General features: G+C 41.9%; 1 protein-coding gene across 1 annotated transcript in view; it reads right to left on the bottom strand.

Moving 5' to 3' along the window:
* Positions 1-17,352: 17,352 nt before the first annotated feature.
* ZNF329 (zinc finger protein 329) overlaps positions 17,353-22,584 on the bottom strand; it is a 50,286-nt gene continuing 45,054 nt past the window's right edge. Inside the window, 2 exon segments of the mRNA XM_041743021.1 lie at positions 17,353-19,019; positions 19,021-20,466. Of these exon segments, the coding sequence (XP_041598955.1) occupies positions 18,765-19,019; positions 19,021-20,403 (1,638 nt within the window). The 5' untranslated portion in view covers positions 20,404-20,466 and the 3' untranslated portion in view covers positions 17,353-18,764.

Genomic DNA, 22,584 nt, shown 5'->3' with positions numbered 1-22,584 from the left:
GTGCAGAAGTGTCCTTTCCCTCTGGGGAGAGGGACTCCTACCTTCCCCAAACAACTCAGTACAACACCCCAACAGAGTGTTTCTTCTCCTTCAGGTTATATTGCTGGTTCCTGGAATAAACCATCAGCACTCCAATTTCTTATCACCACTCATGGTTTCAGCTTTCCTGCCTAGACACTCTGCTAAAAGCCACAGAATAGAAGCTGGGTCTTCTACAAAAGACAATCTCAAAGACTTCATGAAAATGAGTGAACCAGGGATCCCTGGGTGGCTCAGCGGTTCAGCGCCTGCCTTTGACCCAGGGCATGATCCTGGAGTCCCGGGATCGAGTCCCGCGTCCGGCTCCCGGCATGGAGCCCACTTCTCCCTCTGCCTGTGTCTCTGCCTCTCTCTCTCTATATATATATATCATGAAAAAATAAATAAAAAATCTTAAAATGAGTGACCCAGGTACTTCTAATTACAAATATTTTTGTGGATATAGCATTGTGAGCTAATAATCACTAGGTAAGTATTAGATTCAACTGAGATGAAGTCAGGATCTCCAGGGATTATTTTTAGTCCCAAAGGAAGTGAAGACTTCATCAAAATGGACTGCTGCACTAATAGACAGTGAAATAAGAATTAACTAAGGCTGAAAAAATTGGTGGAAGAATTCTTCTGGTGATTATTTGGAATATTTAGTATTATTTTTACTATTTTATATTCTGATGGTTCTGTGATCTATTTCCAATCCTTAGCACAGTAAAATATTGTTTAAATGGTTTCTCATTCTCATTGACCCCTCAGAATCCAGGATTAAACACTTTCCCCAAGCCTCTTTATTTGTAACAGCAATGTGGTTATTTGCAGAAGTTCTAAAATAGTTGTTCTTCATTTTTAATAGACAAGTTGTGCGGACAAGCACATACCTGAAGTGTCAAACTTGAGAATAAATCCTATCATACATCAATGCCATTATGTGACATGCTCACCATGAAAGACAAGGATTACACTTCCTTTGGCACCAACTACCACAAAGCTCACCAGGGAACAGCCTGGAACCCATTCCATAGCTTATAGATTTATAGAAGGAAAGGAAGGTCCCTCTTGGCAAGCTAGGAAAACTAGCATATTTGGGGTTTTCAAGGAAAGAGGATTTTTAAAAGATTTTTTTGAGAAAGTAAGAGTGTGCACAAGCAGGGGGGGAGGGACAGAGGTAGGAGACTGTGCAAGCAGGGAGTCCAATGTGGAGCTTGACCCCAGAACTCTGGGATCATGACCTGAGGTGAAGGCAGACGCTCAACTAACCGAGCCATCCAGGTGCCCCAAGGAAAGAGGAATTAACTTAAATGTCTAGGTAGTACAGATGTAGTCTGAGTTTCCTGGGTTTAGTTTTTCACGCTCCATATAAAAAAGCAAACCAGAGTGAACAGCAGAAACCCACTGGAGTTACTGAGGCTAGTGAAACATGATCCTAGATGCTTACTAAACCTGCAGACAGTTACTGAAGAGACACACCATAACCAAGGTGGTACTAATTACTATTGAAAAAGGCCAGTAAAAAAAGAAAGAAAAGAAAAGAAAAGGCCAGTAACATAATTCTAAGAAACAAGAAATTAAGGAGAACTAGCAACTGTGCAAACAGCAAAGCTGTTGGTTTCTACACATAACTATGCATCATATGTGACTCCATTTCCAGAGGCTTAATGAAAGGATCTAGACATGTATCTAAAATCTGCCCATGAAGGAGATCCTGGATCTCCAACTGTCTCCAAGATGATGCTTTGATGTCTGGTGATACCTTGCTTCTCTTTCTGTCCAAAATCTCCTTTCTTCCCTCCTCTGCACCTTGTATTCCCAAACTAGCACATTACACTAAGCTCTCATTTTTATACTGACTTTCTCTCTCCCATCCACATGACCCCTCTGAATCTGCATATTAGACAGCTGATCTCTCACTCTCTCAGAGTTCTACCAAACATCATACAATGAAGAGCCAAAAGCTGAATGCTGGAATCCTATTCTGACAGTACCCACCCACCCATGCTGCTCCCTTCCAGTAAATGGCCACTTCGTTTTCCCAGTGGAGAGCACCAGAAACCTGGGTCTTACCTCCCCTTCCCCCATTTTTTGTCTTTTCTCAAAAGTCACATCTAATCTTTCTGCTCTGACTTTCAAATTAATCCAGAATCCCACCATTTTGCATCTCCTCTACCACTGTGGTCATTAATTTAAAAGAAGAGGAAGAGGAGCGCCTGGGTGGCTCAGTGGTTGAGCGTCTGCCTTCGGCTCGGGGTGTGATCCTGGGGTCCAGGATGGAGTCCCGCATAGGGGGAGGACCCTGCTTCTGCCTCTGCCTGTGTCTGCCTCTCTCTCTGTCTCTCATGAGTAAATAAATAAAATATTTAAAAAATAAATAAATAAAATAAGATGAAGAAAAAAATATGTATATTTACGGAAAGGGAGTGGGAAGGGGAGAGGCAGAGGGAGAGGGAGAGAGAGAATCTTAAGGAGGCTCCATACCCAGCATGGAGCCCAATGTGGGGCTTGATCTCACAATGCTGGGATCATGACCAGAGCCAAAATCAAGATTCAGACACCCAATCAACTGAGCCACCTAGGTACCCCTAAAAATATTTTAAATTGAGGTATAATATAACTTAAACATAAAAAATTCAAAGTAAGCAATTCACTGGGTTTTTAGATATATCTCTACGAGTTTTCATATAGGTAGACAGTTGGGCAACCAGAGATTATGATATAAAGTATCCTTATCCCTCAGCAGGTAATCACCACTCTGACTTCCTCACACACTGTTTAGTCCTAAACACTACATCGGTGGATCAAATCATCTGCATGTTCTGGTGCTGGACTTGGTTAGCAATACCTCTCAGAGTCATCCCTATGGCTAGTGAACTGTGTTAAGCATTAAAAGAACAACATCAATGCTTCTGAAATTCTCCCCCCAAAATTGAGGGAACACTTCCTACCTCATTCTGTGGTCATGGGCACTACAAGAAAATGACAAAACAATATTCCTCATAAATACTGATGCCAACATCCTCAACAAAATACTAGCAAACTAAACTCCACAGCATATTAAAGGGATTATATACCAAAACTAAGTGTGATTTGTTGCAGGAATGCAAGGATGTTTCAACATATGAAAATCAGTCAATATAATAACCACATTAACATAATGAGGGGGGGAAAGTGCATGATCATCTAAACTGATACACGAAAAACACTGGATAAAATTTAACACCCATTATAAAAACAATCAACAAATTAGGAACAGAAGGAACTATTTCAACATAATAAAGGCCACATATGAAAAACCCATAGCTAACATCCTCTATGGTGAAAGATTGGAAGCTTTTCCTCTAAGATCACAAGACAGGCTGGCCACTTTCACCAATGACATTCAACAAAGTATTAGAAGTTCTAGCCAGAGGGCAGCCCGGTGGCTCAGCAGTTTAGCACCACCTTTGGCCCAGGGCGTGATCCTGAAGACGGGGGATCGAGTCCCGCATCGGGCTCCCAGCATGGAGCCTGCTTCTCCCTCCTCCTGTGTCTCTGCCTCTCTCTTTCTCTGTGTCTATCTTAAATAATAAATAAATAAATAAATAATTTAAAAAAAAAGAGGTATGGGTATCACCCACTTAAAAAAAAAATCTTTAAAAATATATATATTAAAAAAAAAAAAAGAAGTTCTAGCCAGAGCTATTAGGCAAGAAAGAGAAATAAAAGGCATCCAAATTGGAAAGGGAGAGGCAAAAGTATCTCTATGTGCAGATGATATGACCTTATACATTAGAAAACACTAAAGATTACACATGCACACACCATTAGAATTAATACAAATTCAGCAAAGTTGCAAAATACAAGATCAGCACACAAAAATCAGTTGCATTTCTATACACTAACAATGAATGATCTGAAAATGAAAATTTTTTCTAAGTTGCATTTAAAATACTACCAAAAAAGGGCAGCCCCGGTGGCTTAGCAGTTTGGCACTGCCTTCGGCCTGAGGTGTGATCCTGGAGACCCGGGATCAAGTCCCATGTTGGGCTCCCTGCATGAAGCCTGCTTCTCCCTCTGCCTCTCTCTCTAATAAATAAATGAAATCTTTTAAAAAATTTTAAAAAACACCACCAAAAAGACGGAAATATTTGTGAAGTACTCGCAGAGAAGGAGGATAGATTAATGGTTGCCAGAAAGTAGGGACAGAGGGTTGGGAGTAGGGTGGCTACCTAGGAGGAGTATGAGGGAGGTAGAGTCGAGTATCTTGACTATGATGGTTATACCAAGGTATGAACCCTAAAATGGTATAGAGCTCCAACACATGTGAGGATGTGTATGTAGGAGTTAACAAGCTCTGTAGATCATACCAATATCAATTTCCTGGCTTTGACACTGTTCTACAATTGTGCAAGATGTTAACAATGGGAGACGCTAGGTAAAAGGTGCACAGGACCTCCCTGTACATTTCTGTTCTTTCCTATGTAACTATAATTATTTCTTTTTTAAAAAAAAATTTATTTATTTATTCATGATAGAGAGAGAGAGAGAGAGAGAGGCAGAGACACAGGCAGAAGGAGAAGCAGGCTCCATGCTGGGAGCCTGATGTGGGACTCGATCCCAGGACTCCAGGACCACGCCCTGGGCCAAAGGCAGGCGCTGAACCGCCACCCAGGGATCCCCGGTGGATAAAAGGCATTAGGGATAACTGAGAAAGTCTGAATAGGGATAGGTTACCAAGTGATAGCAGGAAACTACTGCTCGTTTTCTTAGGTGTGACAACAGTATTAGAGTTGTGTGGAAGAATGTCCTTATTTGTAGAATATATATCCTGAAATTTTTAGGGACACTTAATTTTCAAATGCTTATATATACACACATAAAGAAATATCCATTTCTTTATGTGCACACACAAGTAAATATACATACATAAATATATATATATACTCATATACATATACAAAAAATATACACATGCAAACATGTGTACACTTATATAATACAAAAATACATATATACACCCATATTCAACACATAGAACATATAAATATGTATAAATACATATTGCACATACATATGTACATGCATAATATATATTATAAATACATAACATACATGCACATTGAGGTGGTGCAGCAAAGGAAACAGTCAACAAAACCAAAAGACAACTAACAGAATGGGAGAAGATATTTACAAATGTCTAATCAGATAAAGTGCTAGTGGGACACCTAGGTGGCTTAGTGGTTGAGCATATGCCTTTGGCTCAGGGAGTGATCCTGGTCAGGGATCAAGCACCCCCCGCCCCGCCCCTTGTATCAGGCTCCCAGCAGAGAGCCTGCTTCTCCCTCTGCCACTCTCTCTCACTCTGTCTCATAAATAAATAAACAAATAAAATCTTTAATAAAAAAAAGGGCGGGGGGACTCCTGGGTGGCTCAGCAGTTGAGGGTCTGTCTTTGGCTCAGAGCGTGATCCCAAAGTTCCAGGATTGAGTCTCACATTAGGCTCCCTACGAGATGCCTGCGTCTCCCTCTCCCTATGTCTCTGCCTTCTTTCTGTGTCTCTCATGAATAAATGAATAAAATCTTAAAAAAATATAAAGGGCTAGTATCCAAAATCTATAAAGAACTTATCAAATTCAACACCCAAAGAACAAATAATCCAATAAAGAAATGGGTAGAAGATAAGAACAGACATTTCTCCAAAGACAAACAAATGGCCAACAAGCACATGAAAAAAATGCTCCATATCATTCAGTATCAGGGAAATACAAACCAAAACCACAATGAGATACCGCCTCACACCAGTTAGAATGGCTAAAATTAACAAGTTAGGAAATGACAGATATTAGTGAGGTTGCAGAGAAAGGGGAGCCCTCTTACACTGTTGGTGGGAATGCAACCTGGTGCAGCCATTCCAGAAAACAGTTTAGAGGTTCCACAAAAAGTTGAAAATAGAGCTACTCTATGAACCAGGAATTGTACTACTAGGGATTTACCCCAAAGATACAAATGGAGTGATCTGAAGAGGCACTTGCACCCCAATGTTTATAGCAGCAATGTCCACAACAGCAAAACTATGGAAAGAGCCCAGACGTCCATCAACAGAGAATGAACACGTGGTATATGAATATTACACAGCTATCAAAAACAAATGAAATCTTGCCATTTGCAATGCATAGATGGAACTAGAGGGTATTATGCTGAGAACTATGTCAATCAAAGAAAGACAATTATTATATGATCTCAGTCATATATGGAATTTAAGAAACAATACAGAGGATTATAGGGGAAGGGAGGGAAAAATAAAACAAGATGAAATCAGAGAGGGAGACAAGCCATAAGAAACTTTTAATCACAGGAAACAAACTGAGGATTGCTGCAGGGGTGGGAGGTAGGTGAATGGGGTAATTGGGTGATGGACATTAAGGAGGGCAAGTGATTAATGAGCACTAAGTATAATAAGTGATGAATCACTGAACTCTACCACTGAAACTAATAATACACTATATGTTAATTGAATTTAAATTTTTAAAATTAATTTAAAAAGTAACCCGAGGTGCTGGGTAATCGGCATTCATTATACTCTTCTGCTAATATTTTAGAAATGTCAAAATATAAAATAGGCAGGGTAAATATTAATGCTTCCAGAGAGAGGTACTACACCAAGGATCAACATTCATTATTAGATGAGAATGAATTTATAAGTTTTCAAAAAGGTGTTCAAGACTCAGTTATAGGTATTCTAAGGGAGAGTGAGGATATACTACCTGGGAGCTATAAGAAAACCATGGAGTTAGCAACCTTGGAAAATGCTGACTTGTAAAATCCTTTCTGCACAATAAGTTTGATGGAGGAGAAAACAGGAAAGCCAGGTGTGTTGACCTGGAACAACTGGGGTTGAGGCACGGCAGAGCTGTCCAAACCCATTTCCACTAGCCAGCTCCAGAATCACCTGGCCTTACAGTTGCTCCCCAGAGCTGGCAACTGATTCAAACTGAAAACTATTTAATCTCAGGGCACCTGGGTGGCTCAGTCAGTTAAGCATCTGCCTTTGATTCAGGTCATGATCCCAGGGTCCTGGAATGGAATATGGAGTTGGGTTCCCTGCTCAGTAGGGAGTCTCCTCCCTACCACTGCAACTCTCTTTCTCACTTGCTCTCTCTCTAAAATAAAGTCTTTAAAAAAATAAAAAGAAAAGAAAACAATTTAGTCTCTTTACTCTATCATCTATATATGTTTCTGAAAAGTTGCAATAAAAGTAGGACAAATCAAATTCTATTTTATCTTTTCAGTGTAGTTGACAGTATCATTGACTATATTTCTTATATTGTGCCTTATATTCCCAGAACCTTAGAATTCTATTTTAGATTCTACAGGAAAGCATCCTACTTATATAAAATTTCATCAAATCCACTTAAATATGTTACTATTAAAAATATCATTATGGTGCTGGCTTTGGCAACATATACTAAAAATATCACTATAAAAAAGAATACAGGGGATCCCTGGGTAGCTCAGTGGTTTAGCACCTGGCTTCACACCTAGGGTGTGATCCTGAAGTCCCAGGATCAAGTCCTACATCAGGCTCCCTGCGTGGAGCCTGCTTCTCCCTCTGCCTGTGTCTCTGCCTCTCTCTCTGTGTCTCTCATGAATAAATAAATAAATAAAATCTTTTAAAAAAATAAAATCTAATACAATACATACTCATTATAGAAAACTTGGAAAACAAAGTACAAAGAAAATTAAGTCTTGGATGCCTTTACTTCCTGTTCTCTTCCTAGAGAACACTGATTTGGTGTAGTTGAAGTCAAACTGTATATACAATTTGGGACCCCTTTTTATTATTTTTCCCAGTTAATATTATATTATAGGTAGTTTCCACATCATTAACATGTCTTTATTAGCAGAAAAACTGGTGCAGCCCCCTTGAAGAACAATTTGGGGTTGAAATCAAAATTTAAAATGCGGGAACGCCTGGGTAGCTCAGTGGTTGAGCGTCTGCCTTTGGCTCAGGGCCTGATCCCAGGGTCTGAGGATCGAGTCCCATATCGGGCTCCCTCAGAGGAGCCTGCTTCTCTGCCTCTCTCTCTGTGACTCTCATGAACAAATAAAATACACACAAAAATTTTAATGCAAACCAATGTGGTGGATCAACATTAAAAATTCAAAACCAACATAAGAAGACCTTGCCCTTAGTGTTGCTTCATCAAACTTTTGCTCCAGTTACATATGCATATGGGTTAAGAATGTAAAAGTGTTTCTTACAATGCCTGGATAAAAAAGGAAGAAGAAAAGAAAGAAAGAGAAAGAAAGAAAGAAAGAAAGAAAGAAAGAAAGAAAGAAAGAAAGAAAGAAAGAAAAGAAAAGAAAAGAAAAAGAAAGAAAAGAAAGAAAAGAAAGAAAGTAAAGAAAGAAAGAAAGAAAGAAAGAAAAGAAAGAAAGAAAAGAAAGAAAGAAAGAAAAGAAAGAAGAAAAAAAGAAAGAAAGAAAGAAAGAAAGAAAGAAAACAAACCCCAGGCTGGAGAAACCCACGCTCTTTTATAAGGACACATGTCCAAAATGCCCACTAAAGCATGTTAGGAACATTGAAAACTGCAAACTTCCCAGCTGTGCATCAATGGGGGGAGGAGGGTGGCAGGGGCGGAGTGGGGCATAAATTATGGCATCTTCACAAGGTAGAATACTGCACAACAATGAAATCAGTATATGTAGAAACCAAAGACTGCTGAGAGAAGCAGACTGCAGAGGTTCACATATCAAGCATGTCAATCGCAAACACACACACACATAAACCATACCCCACATTGCTCGAGGCTATAGATATTATACAGTCGAAAGCTCTAACAACAGCCTGAAGACAAAGGTTAAGTGTTTGCTTAGATGTGTCACAATCCCCTTCTGTGATCTTAGGTCTCTGGGATAAGGGCCCTCCTGTGGTCACAAGCTCATGTTTACTGAATTCCTACTGTGTGCCAGGCCCTGTTCTGATGAATCAGCAATGGATTCATACAGATAAAGACTCCTGTCTGGTGGAGCTGGCTGTCTAGTGGGTAAGACACAAGGAACAAACTGCAGGGACCCCTGGGAGGCTCAACGGTTTAGCTTCTGCCTTTGGTTCAGGGCGTGATCCCAGGATCGCAGGATAGAGTTCCGCATCCGGCTCCCTGCAGGGAGCTTGCGTCTCTGACTTGGTGTCTCTCATGAATAAACAAATAAAATCTAAAAAAAGAAAAAAAAGAACTGCAGTCTGTCTCCATCAAACACTCACTCTGCAGCACACAGACGTGGGTCAGAATTAGCACGGATGTCCCTGACTGCCCCAACTTCTACCCACCGTTCCAAACTCAGAAACCAAGGCGACTTGGAACACATTGCTCAAGGGAGGATGCAGGACTCTGATACAAGCTCCTAACCACCTGCAACCCAGCAGCAGTTCCTCGGCCAGCAGCCCCTGTTCCAGAACCCCTGGGGATTCTGGCTGCTGCTGAGGGTAGCAGTAGGAGACTTGGAGCCTGGAAGAGACGTGCCCAGACACGCGACCTCTCTGTTCCAATGAGGGACAGACCGTGGGGAGGGCAGAGGGAAGGGAGACGGAGGAGGTGCCCTGTCAGAGAAGGAAGTCGCGAAGCGGCTGAATTCTGCAAATACCTTAGAGTTGTAGACATGGGAATTTCGGGCAGAGAAGATGTGGGGGTTGAGGGCTGCGGGCAGAAAAGGGAGTCGTCATTTACGGATTCAGGAAAGACTAGGTTTGGGGGAGACCAGAGAGGCTCAGCTGAGGGCCCCAAGGTCTGAGGGGTAGTCGCCGGATGGGGACAACTTCAGGGCATTAGCGGCCCGCGACTGGGTGCAGCGGGTGGGAGTGAAAAGTGGGAGGACAGATTCAGTGGCTGGGGGTAGGCGGGAAACATTCAAGGCACTACAAAGGCGCAGTGAGGGAAGTCGATCTTTGCAAGGGGAAGGGAGTAGGAGGACGCAAAGGGGAGAAGGCAATCCTGGGAAAAGGCCCAGGAAATGGAGAAGGCTGTGCCAGCCAAACCTTGTCGGGAGAGGAGACCGTGCGCGGGGCGCCGGGCCAGCAAGGTGAGCGAGGAGGCGCGCACCTGCGCGGCGCCAGAATGGCGGGAAGCAATTGGGGGAACCCTGCGGGAGGAGAGAGGAAGCCAGAAGGGTCCGCGCCGACAGGGCGGGAGAGGAGAACAGGTGTCCGCACCTCCCGGGGCCAGCGCCTCAGCTCCGGCCTCGCGCAGGACGCCCGCGCCCGCGCCGCCCAGCCCGGAATCGAGCTTCCACAGGTGGACCTGCGGTGAAAACCAAACCAAAAAGGAGTACTTACCGCTCTAGTGGCGTCACTTCGGGGAGTGGGTCTGTCGTACACGTGCGCCTGCGCACGCGTGTGAGCGAACCTAGTTCCCGGGCGAGATTTCACCAGCCTGGCCAGGCAGCACTGCTCGTTCAAGGCATTCGCCGGTTTCTCAACTGCATTCTTTCTTATTGAGATGCAGAGTTCTTTATATATTCTATATATCAGTACTTTGTTGCGTCTATGAGCGACAGTTACCTTCTCCCAGTCTGCTGCTTGCCTTTCCACTTGCATAATATTGCTTCCTAATGAACAACAGTCCATTTTAACGTAGCCAGGCTTATCAGTTTCCCTTGGTTTGGTTAAGAAACGTTTGCCCATGCCAGGATCACAAAGAGGTTCTGTATTTTCATCTGAACCAGGATCACAAAGATGTTCTGTATTTTCATCTGAACTCTGTCGCTTTGCTTTTCACAGTTAGAGCTACAATCCTGAGGAACTGATTTTTGTGGACAGTGGGGGTCATCAAACCACAATAAATCCACCTGTTTTGTATGATGCAAAAGTTAAGGATGGTTTTTACACTTTCGAATGTTGAAAAAAATAAGAATAGTACTCATGGCACACGAAAATTATGTGGAATTCAAATTTCAGAATCCATAAATAAAGTTGTATTGGAACACAGCCATGCCCCACTGGCTTACAGATTGTAACTGCTTTCACATTACAACAGTTCAGTACTTGTAGCAGAGACCACAGGATGTGCAAAGCCTAAAATACCTCTTATCTTACCCTTTACAGGAAAGTTTGCTGACTCCTGATATGTACTGAGATATAATCACTGGATTTTAACTATTTAAAATGTTTGCAAAACCAGAAGATACTGCTTCATACTCACCAGGATATGTATACTCCAAAAGACACAGTAATAAGTACTGGAAATGATGTGGAAAAATCAGAATACTTATAACACTGTTGGTGGGAATATAAAATGATATAACCTTTGTGAACAAGTTTGGCAATCTCTCAAAAGCTTAAACAGAGCGTTACCATGTAGCACAGCAGTTCCACTCCACAGTTATCTACTCAAGAGTGTTGAAAGCATATATCCACACAAAAACTTGTACATGAAGGATCATGGCAGCATTATTCATAATGGCCAAAAAGTAGAAGCCAACCATGTCCACTGACAAATGGATAAGCAAAAGGTTATATATTCACATGTTTTATTATTCAGCCATATAAGGAATGAAGTACTGACAAATGCTAAAACATGAACATTGACAACATAATGCTAAATGAAACCTAGCCAGACAATCACATATTGTATTATTCCATTTATATGAAACGTCCAGAGTAGCCAAATGTGTGGAGACAGTAGATTAGTGCCTGCAAGGGCTGGGAGAAGGAGGAAATGAAAAGTGACTGCTAATTGGCATTTGCTTCCTTATGAAGGGAAATGAAATGTACTGAAATTAAAGCATGGTAATGGCTGCACAACCTCATGAAAATATTAAAAACCACTGAATCACACTTTTCTTTTTTAACTTGAAAATTGTTTAACCTATTTTACCAGAAATGACCACTGATTCAGTTGAACTCCTTTGGTCACTATAAGCTTAGATGTCTACTTATGTCTTTGCTACTTTTTTTCCCGGGAACTTGGTTATACACACTTTCAACCTATTTGTCTTGGAATCTCAAATGTTGCCCTTGTTTTCTTTTTGTTTGTTTGGGGTTTGTTTAGCTTTTATTTGAAAGAAAGAGCAATCATGAGAGAGAGTACAAGCAGAGGCGAAGGGCAGAAGGAGAAGCAGACTCCCTGCTGAGCAGGGAAGCCTAATGTGGGACTTGATCCCAGGACCACCGGATCATGACCCAAGCCAAAGGCAGGGCTTAACCAACTGAGCCACTGAGGCATCCCCTCAAATGTTGCCCTCCTGAATGTGGATTTTTTATTTGGCAAAGGCTTCCTTGCACCCCACACTCAGTTCTCCAATGAAGCCATTTCCCCAACTGTGTCCCATGAAGAGATTTCACCTATGGCTTTGTTGCCCCTCCCTCATATTTGACAGGTGGAAGGAGTCTGTCTTCCCTAAATCCCGTTCTCTCTTGATCCATAACATCAAACACCCTGGCTTCCCTCCTCCCTCCTAAGCCATTTCTTTTTCACCTGGCTGACTCCTGTGTTTCCCCACGATCAACCAATTCTTTGGTCACCATTCTGAGTGTTCACCTAACATAATCAGAGGTCTATAAGGCTTTTACTTACCTCATCTTGCCTGCTCATCTCTCTTCCCTCTGATGCCCTAACCCTCCTGCATCAGTACCTAATCTTCTGTGTGAGGCAGTCTTCCCTCCCTACCACTTGGTTAACCTCTCCTAATCCTATAGCTCACATTGATATTTTCATAATTGTTTGATAAATAAATGCCCATCTTCCTATCTGGACAGCTCCATCTGGAGCTGGACACACTGTTGTATTCCCAACTGAGAATCCACCCACAGGGGATTGATGTGTCAACATCTGAGACACTCACCAAATGTTTGCTGATTTGAATGAATTGGAAGACATATTCCAAAATATTAATGATTGATCACCAAATGTATTTGGTGAATAAAGATACTTACCAGATATTTGCTGATTTGAATGAATTGGAAGACATATTCCAAGATATTGATAATGAATGCTGGTCATAGGGGAGATTCTGGATGCAACTTCTTTAATTTCCTATTTCTCTGTACATTGCAAGTATTTTTTTTTTCCACTGAGGAAGAATTACTTTAGAAATAAAAAACAAAAAAATTAAAAATTAAAAACATTTAAAAAAAGAAACAGAAAACAATAAAGATAGGCACTCAAGATATGGCTGTCCACTGTTAGTGCTGGTTCACCTCCAAATGTTCAACAAACATTTATTGGGCATTGTTGCAGTATTCGAAGGGCCAGGGATACAGCAGAATCCAAGCAAGATGTTTACAATACAGCAAGAGAGATAAACAAGTACAATGCATCATGTATCAGTCAGATGGCGGTCAATGCCTTGGAGATACATAAAGCAGGGAAAGAGGATGGGGGAGTGAGTGTGTATTGGGTAGGAGCAGTCTCTTAGAGAAGTCAGTAAAGTGCTCACTGAAAAGGTGATGTTTGAATAATGAATTGCAGGTGAGGAAGTGAGCCCAAAAGTATTGGGGGAAGATGATCCCCACAAAGGGAACACTGACTGCTGAGGCTCCGCATAACATGCCTAGCATTTGAGGACTACCAGGGAGGCCACTGAGACTGGAAGAGTGACCAAGGGGGATATCAGAGAAGGGGCCAGGGAGGTGGCAGAGACTATCAAGTAAAACATTGCCCGGCCATGAAGCACCTGGGTGCCCCAATTAGTTAAGTGTCCAAATATTGATCTCAGCTCAGGTGCCCCCCCCCCTTTTTTTAAAGATTTATTTGAGAGAGAGAGAAAGGAAAGAAAGAGAGAGGGAGGGAGAGCAGGGGGAAGAGCAGAGGGAGGACAAGCAGGCTCCATCCTGAGCTCAGAGCCTGACAGAGGGCTTGATCTCTGGATCCCGAGATCATGACCCCAGCCAAAATCTAGAGTTGGATGCCCAACTGACTGAGCCACCCAGGTGCCCCTCAGCTCAGGTCAGGTCTTGATTCTCAGGGTCATAAGTTCAAGCACCAACCTAGAGCCCACTTAAAACAACGAAAACCCCACACATTGCCAGGCCAGACATGATGAAGTAAGAAAACAGATAACTTGTATTATGGTTAAAGATACTTGCTGCCTCTCCTCAGGGAGGATTATTCATCCCTGCTTCAGTGACTTCAGGCTTGATTGTGTACTTGCTTTGACAAAGAAAGGTTAGTGGAAGTGCAGGTGCCACTTCTGAGCAGAAGCTTTCAGAGCCTCTACCTAAATCCAGCTATCCCCCTTTCCCTCTGCCATAAGGCCAGCAATGGCCCCAGGAAGAGAGAAGATGCTCCCTAGCCAAGTGAAGGTAACATGGAGTAGACCATTGGCATTATGAGCCCCAAAGATTTTTCCTGCCATTTAGTTACTGTAGAATAACTTACCTTAAGCTGACTGTTATAATAAACCATAAGTACTGCTTTTTTTTTTCTTTTAAGATTTATTTTAGGGATGCCTGGGTGGCTCAGTGGTTGGGCATCTGCTTTTAGCTAAGGGTGTGATCCTGGAATGCCTGGATTGAGTCCCATATCAGGCTCCCTGCACGGAGCCTACTTCTCCCTCTGCCTATGTCTCTGCCTCTCTCTCTTGAATAAATAAAATCTTTTTTTTTTTTAAAGATTTATTTTAGAGAGAGACAGCATGCACTTGAGGACATGGAGGGCAGAGGGAGAGAGAAACTCCAGTTGACTCCCTGCTGAGCTTGGAGCCCAACATGGGGCTCAATCCCACAACGAAAAGATCATACCCTGAGCAGAAACCTAGGGTCAGACACCAAAGAGACTGCACCATCCAGGGACCCCAGAACTGCTGCTTTAAATTTGAAATTCAGAATGACAAAAAAAAAAATTAAATAAATAAAATTGACATTTCAAGTGCTGGTAAGGATAGTCTCATCTATTACTATGGGAAAGAAAAATGGTACCACCACTTTGGAAAGGAACTTTGCAGTTTCATACAAAGCTCAACATAGATTTACCACATGACCCAGTAGTTGCATTCCTAGGTATTTACCCAAAGGAAATGAAAACCTGTCTTTAACAGGTTTAGACTGAATGTTTGTGCATTGCCCAAACTCATGTTGAACTCCTAATCTGTACTGGGCTGGTATTTAGAGGTGGGGCCTTTGGAAGGTGATTAGACCTGAGGGTACAGCCCACACGAATAGGATTATTGCCCTTATAAGAGACCCCTGAGGGGGATCCCTGGGTGGCGCAGCGGTTTGGCGCCTGCCTTTGGCCCAGGGCGCGATCCTGGAGACCCGGGATCGAATCCCACATCAGGCTCCCGGCGCATGGAGCCTGCTTCTCCCTCTGCCTGTGTCTCTGCCTCTCTCTCTTTCTCTCTGTATGACTATCATAAATAAATAAAATTAAAAAAAAAAAAAAAAAAAAAAAAAAAAAGAGACCCCTGAGAACTCTCTCACCCTTTCCACCATGTGAGGACACAGTGAGAAGATAATCAATCTGTGAACAAGGAGGTAGGCTCTCACCAGACACCAAATCTGCCAGTGCCTTGATTTTACACTTCCCAGTCTCCAGAACTGTGAGAAATAAGTTTTTTTTTTTAAGCCACTCAGTCTATTGTCGATTGTTATGGCAGCCCGAACAGACTAACATATGTACAAACAATATTGAATTTTGTTTCAGACCTGGGTTCCTAGAGAAATTCCCTCACCCCTCTGTGTTCCAAGAAATGGCTAACCATCCTATTCTCAGGTAAACAGGGCTCCGCACTTCCTCAGTTATTCCATCCTTCCTCACGTCTCCCATAAGACTCATGGATGACTCCCTTCTTATCTGACTCTATAAACTCCAGCCCCCCTTTCTTTTCTTTAGAAGTTACACATTGAATGAATACAAAGAGGGGTGTGGATTAATAGAAACTTTCTGAAGCATGGCGGCAACCACTATCAACATCCCTTGTATCCATATTGGATTAGAGAGCACATCTGGACTTCCCACACATATTTGTAGGCTATGGACTTCTTTTTAGGATGCTAAAAGGTGCCTTTCCCCTCAGCTAACCTAGGGCACAGAAGGTGTAAGTAGAAGTGAAGGGGATCTTTTCCTGAACTTTTCTTTCACTAAAGAATGTCTGTTCCTTAATAGGACTTATTTTTCCAGACTAGCTCTGACAATCAGGGCTGTGTGAATGACCAAGGGGCACCTGGCTGAGTAAGCCATACCTACTCTCAAAGTAGACAGAGACTACCAGAGGTTTTTTGTCTTTTTCTTGTTTTTGTCTTTTTAATCCTTATTTATTAACTTGCTGAAAAGAAAACACACATTGAATAATATCTCACCAAACAAGAGCAAGGAAAGTTAAAGATCTATGAGAACTAGAAAGGAGGGCAGTCTGGGTGGCTCAGTGGTTTAGTGCCGCCTTGAGCCCAGGTCCTGATCCTGGAGACCCAGGATCAAGTCCCATGTCAGGCTCCCTGCATGGAGCCTGCTTCTCCCTCTGCCTGTGTCTCTGCCTCTCTCTCTCTGTGTCTCTCATGAATAAATAAATAATATCTTAAAAAAATGTATGTCTATTAAAAAAAAAAAAAGAACTAGAGAGTATCTCAGTTTCCTACGGTTACTATAACAAGTTACCATAAGCTTTGTACCTTAAAAATACACACATTTATTCCCTTACAGTTCTGGAAACCTGAAGTCCAAAATCACTTTCACCAGGCTAACAAGGTGTCAGCAGTGCTAGGTCCTTCTGGAGGCTGTAGGGTAAGAATCAGTCTCCTTGCCTATACCAGCTTCCACATTCCTCGCCTCATGGCACCTCTCCATCTTCAAATACATCATTCTAACTTCTGGTTCCATCATCTCTTCTCTGACTGTGACCCTGTAAGGACGACTGCGATGATACTACCCCACCAGATAACCCAGGTTCATCTCCACACTTCAGGAATTGGGGACCATTATTTAGCCTCCCAAAAGGAGTTCCTGATTGTTGTGTTAATGAAGAATTTCAACTCAGCCTGTGAAGGGATGAAGGAAGTCTTGGGTCTGTACATATGGTTAAAAGTAGTTGTATTGGCCATTGTCAGGCTAGGCTTTTAAGGGGCGATGCACCAGACTCCTCACGGTCCATCAGCCTCACAATTTCAGTTGTTAGACCTACAGTAGGTGAAGCCCAGCACCCAGCAAATAAAGTTTTCCTTCTACACTGCCCCAAGAAGGTCCATTTCCTAGGGTCCTTCCCTATGGAAGTATGAATTGGCAGCAGCTCTGCTAGAGTCAAAGGAAGGAGCAAGCCAAAAGAGCACAAGAGGAGAAAAAGGGCAGGGAAAGTTTTCTATAATGCTTGTGTTAGTTTTTTACTGCTGCCATAACAAATTATCACAAACTCAGCAGCTTAAAACAACACAAATTTATTGTCTCACAGCCTTTATTCACACACTCTCAAGGGGAGCCACTCCCAGGTCTTTGAGGCTACGCCAGTCAGCTTGAGCAGCTCTCACTTGGCCAGCTCTGTATTTCCATAGGTGAGATGTTTCCAGATCATCCAAGACCTTTCTCTGTAGCTTCCTACTCCTCACTTTCTGAGGCCCATCCTCTCCTATCAATGATACCTCCAAATCCCAAAGAAGAAAATTATTCTTATGCTCTGGGCCATGGAATACTCTCAACTTGAGAAACTTCTTCCTGGATGCTCCCCGTGTGTGCTTACAGTTGCCCTATGACCCTGATCCTTCTGGTCAAAAAAACAAAAAACAAAAACAAAACAACCAGTCCAAAGAAACCCAAGGTTTGTCTCCTTCTGGCTTCCTCTTTCTATTCCTTATCAAATTACTATAGCAACAATGTATGGTTTACAACAGAGAAAAAAATCATATGCAATTGTAGGCCCCTAAGAAAACCATGTTTACTTCTCCAAGACCAATGTCCAGTCTACATCCATATGAGCACATACTTTTACATGGCTGTAATAACAGCAAATCTTCTATTTTATGCCTCTTTAATTGTTATTGTCTGCCGTATTATAAGCATTTTCAAGTGGTAATAACACTTTCATAATTATGGCTCAGCATGACTGCATAGAACAAAATAGAAGTATCCTAGATGAACAACGGGGGAGGGTGAATACAGAAACAGAGGAACTCCTTATTTTTCCCACAACTAAAGCAATGCATCACATTTCTCAACAGCAGTCCTTTCCATCTTAGTGCGAGCCTGCTTCAGTCTTAACTGGGACAATTACATCGTTCATTCACAACCGTCTTCATCCAGTTGCCCCTTTTGAAACAAGTCCTCAGCATCTGATACGATTGTAACATAGACATACATACAAACAGCAAAATCTAACTACAATTCTGTGGTTGCCATGGGATGGAGAATTGTGTGTGGTCTATCACCAGGATGTCTTCATTGATACAGAGTAGACAGTAAGAGCTGACAAAAGCTTTTCTCAATGATTACACTTGATCCTAATTAAGAGTTTGCTTATATACAAGGCAGACATTCCTTATTAAAGGATTTCACATATCAATTACTTACTAAACACATTCACAGGTTCTTTCCTGGTTAAACACTCTGATGCATCTACAAGGAAGTATCTTCTTGACATTCACAGATTTTATTCCAGTGTGTACGCTATTACATTTGGTACTGGCTGCATCATTCCTGAAGCCTACTCCACATTTATTACCATCCTGTTTTCTCCAGGAGTTCCTTAAAGTAGAGATTTAATAGTATGGCTAAGGAATGCCTTATATTCATCAATTCACTGGATAGCGTAAAGAATTCTTTTCTGCGGACAAGGAAAAGTCACCCCTGAAAGCAATCCTCCTTCACACAGCTTTTTGAGAACAAGCCAGGAGACGAATGTGGCTCACATTCATTATGTTTCCATGGATTGCTCTCCAGAGTGCGTTCTTTGATGTCGGATGAGGGACGAGCTCCTTCTGAATGTTTTTCCACACTGAGGACACTGGCTGGGACCCTCCCTGCTGTGGAGTCTCTGATGTACCGCCAGGTGAGAGTTCTGCTTGAAGGACTTTCCACATTCAGGACACTGATATGGGGTCTCCTTTGTGTGAATTCGCTGGTGCTTTGTCAGACAGGAGCTGTCCCTGAAAGCTTTGCCACACTGATTACACTCATAGGGCTTCTCACCAGTATGAGTCCTCTGGTGCCGGATGAGGCCAGCAATGTTCCTGAAAAGTTTCTGACACTGGTTACAGCCATAGGGCTTCTCACCAGTATGAATCCTCTGGTGCCGGATGAGGTAAGCACTTTCAATGAACGTTTTCCCACACTCTTTACATTCATAGGGTTTCTCCCCAGAGTGGATTTTTTGATGTACAATGAGGTGAGAGTTTCGGTTGAATGACTTTCCACACTCCACACATTCAAAGGGCTTCTCTCCAGTGTGAGTCCTCTCATGCTGGGTAAGGTATGAGCCATCCCGGAAAGCCTTTCCACATTTGCTACACTCATAGGGCTTCTCCCCAGTGTGGATTCTGAGATGCACAGTGAGATGGGAGATGTCGGTGAAAGGTTTCCCACACTCATTACATCGATATGGTTTTTCTCCTGTATGAGTTCTTTGATGCAAAATCAGAGATGAATTTCGGTTGAAGGTTTTCCCACATTCTAGACATTCATAAGGTTTCTCCCCAGTGTGAATTCTCTGGTGTTGTGTGAGAGCTGACCCATCACTGAAGGCTTTCCCACATTTATTGCATTTATAGGGCTTCTCTCCTGTATGGATTCTTTGATGCACAATTAGGTTATAGTTCTTGGAAAACGATTTTCCACATTCGTTACAGGTGTAAGGTTTCTCTCCAGTGTGAGTTCGGTGATGCAAAACAAGAGAAGAGTTCCGTTTGAAGCATTTGCCACATTCAGTGCATTTATATAGTTTCTCTCCAAGGTGATTCCTCCTGTTTTCATTAAGAGATGAACTCAAGGTAAAGATGTCCCCAAAGTCCTTACCTTCATACAGTTTCTTCCCTCTTTTCACTATTTTTTGTTCACTAAGAGTAGTAAAATGATTGAAAGATTTAACACTTTCAGGGTATTTAAAGGTTTTCTCTCTCGTTTGATCTCTTCCAAGTTGAAAAACTTCCACAGAATGGTTGAAAGCTTTTCCACATGTGTCACTGTCACTATTTCTCTTAGCTACATAATTTTTCTGACAACTGTGTAAAGCTGCATCACAATCCGAACTTTTAATATCTGAGTCACATAGATGAAAACCATTTGTAGGTATTCGCTTAGATGACAGAAGGTCTGAGCTTGCACTCAAATGTTCTCCAAGTCCAGAATATTCACAAATTGCTTCCTGAGCCCCTGGCTTCTCCTGAATTAAAGGTAATTGCCTCAAATGTCCCTCCCGGTTCTTACAGTCCCAATTTTCACCTAGAATGGATAGATGGGATCCTTCTCTCATAAATCCTTCCATGTCCACGTCACAGGATGGTTCTTCCTCAGGAATATTCTGTCATTTTCAATCTCATCTCTCAAGCTGAAAAGCAAAGAATGAAAAAGATAGACTTAAGTACATAAAGCTGTATCTCAAAGAGGAATAAAAATGATGACAGAGCAGATGTGTGGATCCACATTTTTATTTTTTTTATTTTTAAAAATTTTTTTTAATTTATTTATGATAGTCACAGAGAGAGAGAAAGAGAGAGAGGCAGAGACATAGGCAGAGGGAGAACCAGGCTCCATGCACCGGGGCCCGATGCGGGATTCGATCCCGGGTCTCCAGGATCGTGCCCTGGGCCAAAGGCAGGCACCAAACCACTGCACCACCCAGGGATCCCCACATTTTTATTTTTTAATTAATTTTCCCCAGCTTATACTTTTACTGAAGTATATTTGACACACAATGATAAATTAGTTTCAGGTGTACAACATAGAGATTTCACAAGTCTATATGTTATGCTATGCTCAGTACAAGCGTAGCCACCATCTGTCATCATGTAACACTATTACAGTATCACTGACTATATTCCCTATAATGTACCTTTAATCCTCATGACTTATTCATTCCATAGCTGGAAGCCTGTATCTCCCTCTCCCTTTCATCCATTTTGCCCATCCCCCAACCTTTCCCTTCTGGCAACCATCAGTTTGATCTCTGCATTTATGAGCTGTTTCTACTTTTTGATTGTTTATTAGTTTTTTTAGATTCCCCCATATAAGTGAAGTCATAAGGTATCTGTCTTTCTCTGCTTGACTTATTTCACTTAGCATAATACCCTCTAGATCCATCCAGGTTGTAGCAAATGGCAAAAATCTCATTCCTTTTTATGGCTCAGTAATATTCCATTGTATATACATACCACATCTTTATCCACTCATCTGTCAATGGGTGCTTGGGTTGCTTCCATATCTTGGCTATTATAAATAATGCTGCAATGAACAGGGGGATATATATCTTTTTGTATTCAGTGTTTTCTCTCCTTTTGGGGGGTAAATAGTAGTGGAATTACTAGATCATATGGTATTTTTATTTTTAATTTTTTGAGGAACTTCCATACTGTTTATCACAGTGGCTGCACCAATTTACATTTATGGGTATTTTTACTTTTCAAATTAACCTCTGTTATAAGGTGAAGATAAAGTGAGAGTCAAAGGATGGAGCCAAGAACAGGCACAAAGAGCCACATAGCATTTTCACCCTTCTAGAGAACGAGGAGGAGAAACAGTGGAGAGACAAGTATCACCAAAAGAATGAAACTGAGCTATAGGAGACCAGAGGCCAGTTATCAGTGTTCATACTGGAACACCATTTTGGCTATTGTGTGCTTGCCCCTACTATCCACTGCTGATACCAACAATCAATACACATTTTCAAAGCCCCAACTTTACTGTATGCTTATGATAGTGCAGAATGAGCAGTCTTCACCCCAGCATTGTGGTCGGTTATGTCTTTGTGGATGAGACAAAGCAAAAGCTCAATGACTCAGAAGTTCTGAAAGTCCTATATCTGTCAGTGATCACTCTACAGGGTTATTATGAAAACCAGATCATGTCTGATGCTGGCTCTGACCTGGGAAATGAACACCATTCTCTAAGTGGCTGCCACTGTCTCCACCATTATTGATCTTCCTCTAACCACCTTCCACCTCTTTGACTTCATATCAAGACAACTTGCTCCTCACTTCTTTTCTTTTTAAAGATTATTTATTTATTCATGAGTGACACACACACACAGAGGCAGAGACACAGGCAGAGGGAGAAGCAGGTTCCATGCAAGGAGCCCATTGTGGGGAACTGATCCTGGGACTCCGGGATGATGTCCTGAGCCAAAAGCAAACACTCAACCACTGAGCCACCCGGGCATCCTGCTCATTTCTTTTGAGCAAAATGAAATAAGATCCTTAACTTGGGAAGAAATCTCTTTTAAAGAACTCTAGAGGAAAAATCCCAACATTAAATCAAAGTTTAAATTATGTAGGACACCTTCATGATCAACAAAAATCATACAGATGCGGACTAACAAATTTAATACCAACATTTTAAATTTCCACACAACAGAGAAACTGTAACAGTCAAAACCTAAGTGGCAAATGAAGATTATAAAATGTAAGAGACAAAGGAATAGTGTCCACGATCTATAAAGAATTCTTACAGA

Source organism: Vulpes lagopus, chromosome 2, assembly GCF_018345385.1.
Source record: "Vulpes lagopus strain Blue_001 chromosome 2, ASM1834538v1, whole genome shotgun sequence".
Taxonomy (NCBI): domain Eukaryota; kingdom Metazoa; phylum Chordata; class Mammalia; order Carnivora; family Canidae; genus Vulpes; species Vulpes lagopus.
The sequence above is the reverse complement of the archived record's forward strand: the minus strand, read 5'-3'. Positions and strand labels throughout refer to the sequence as shown.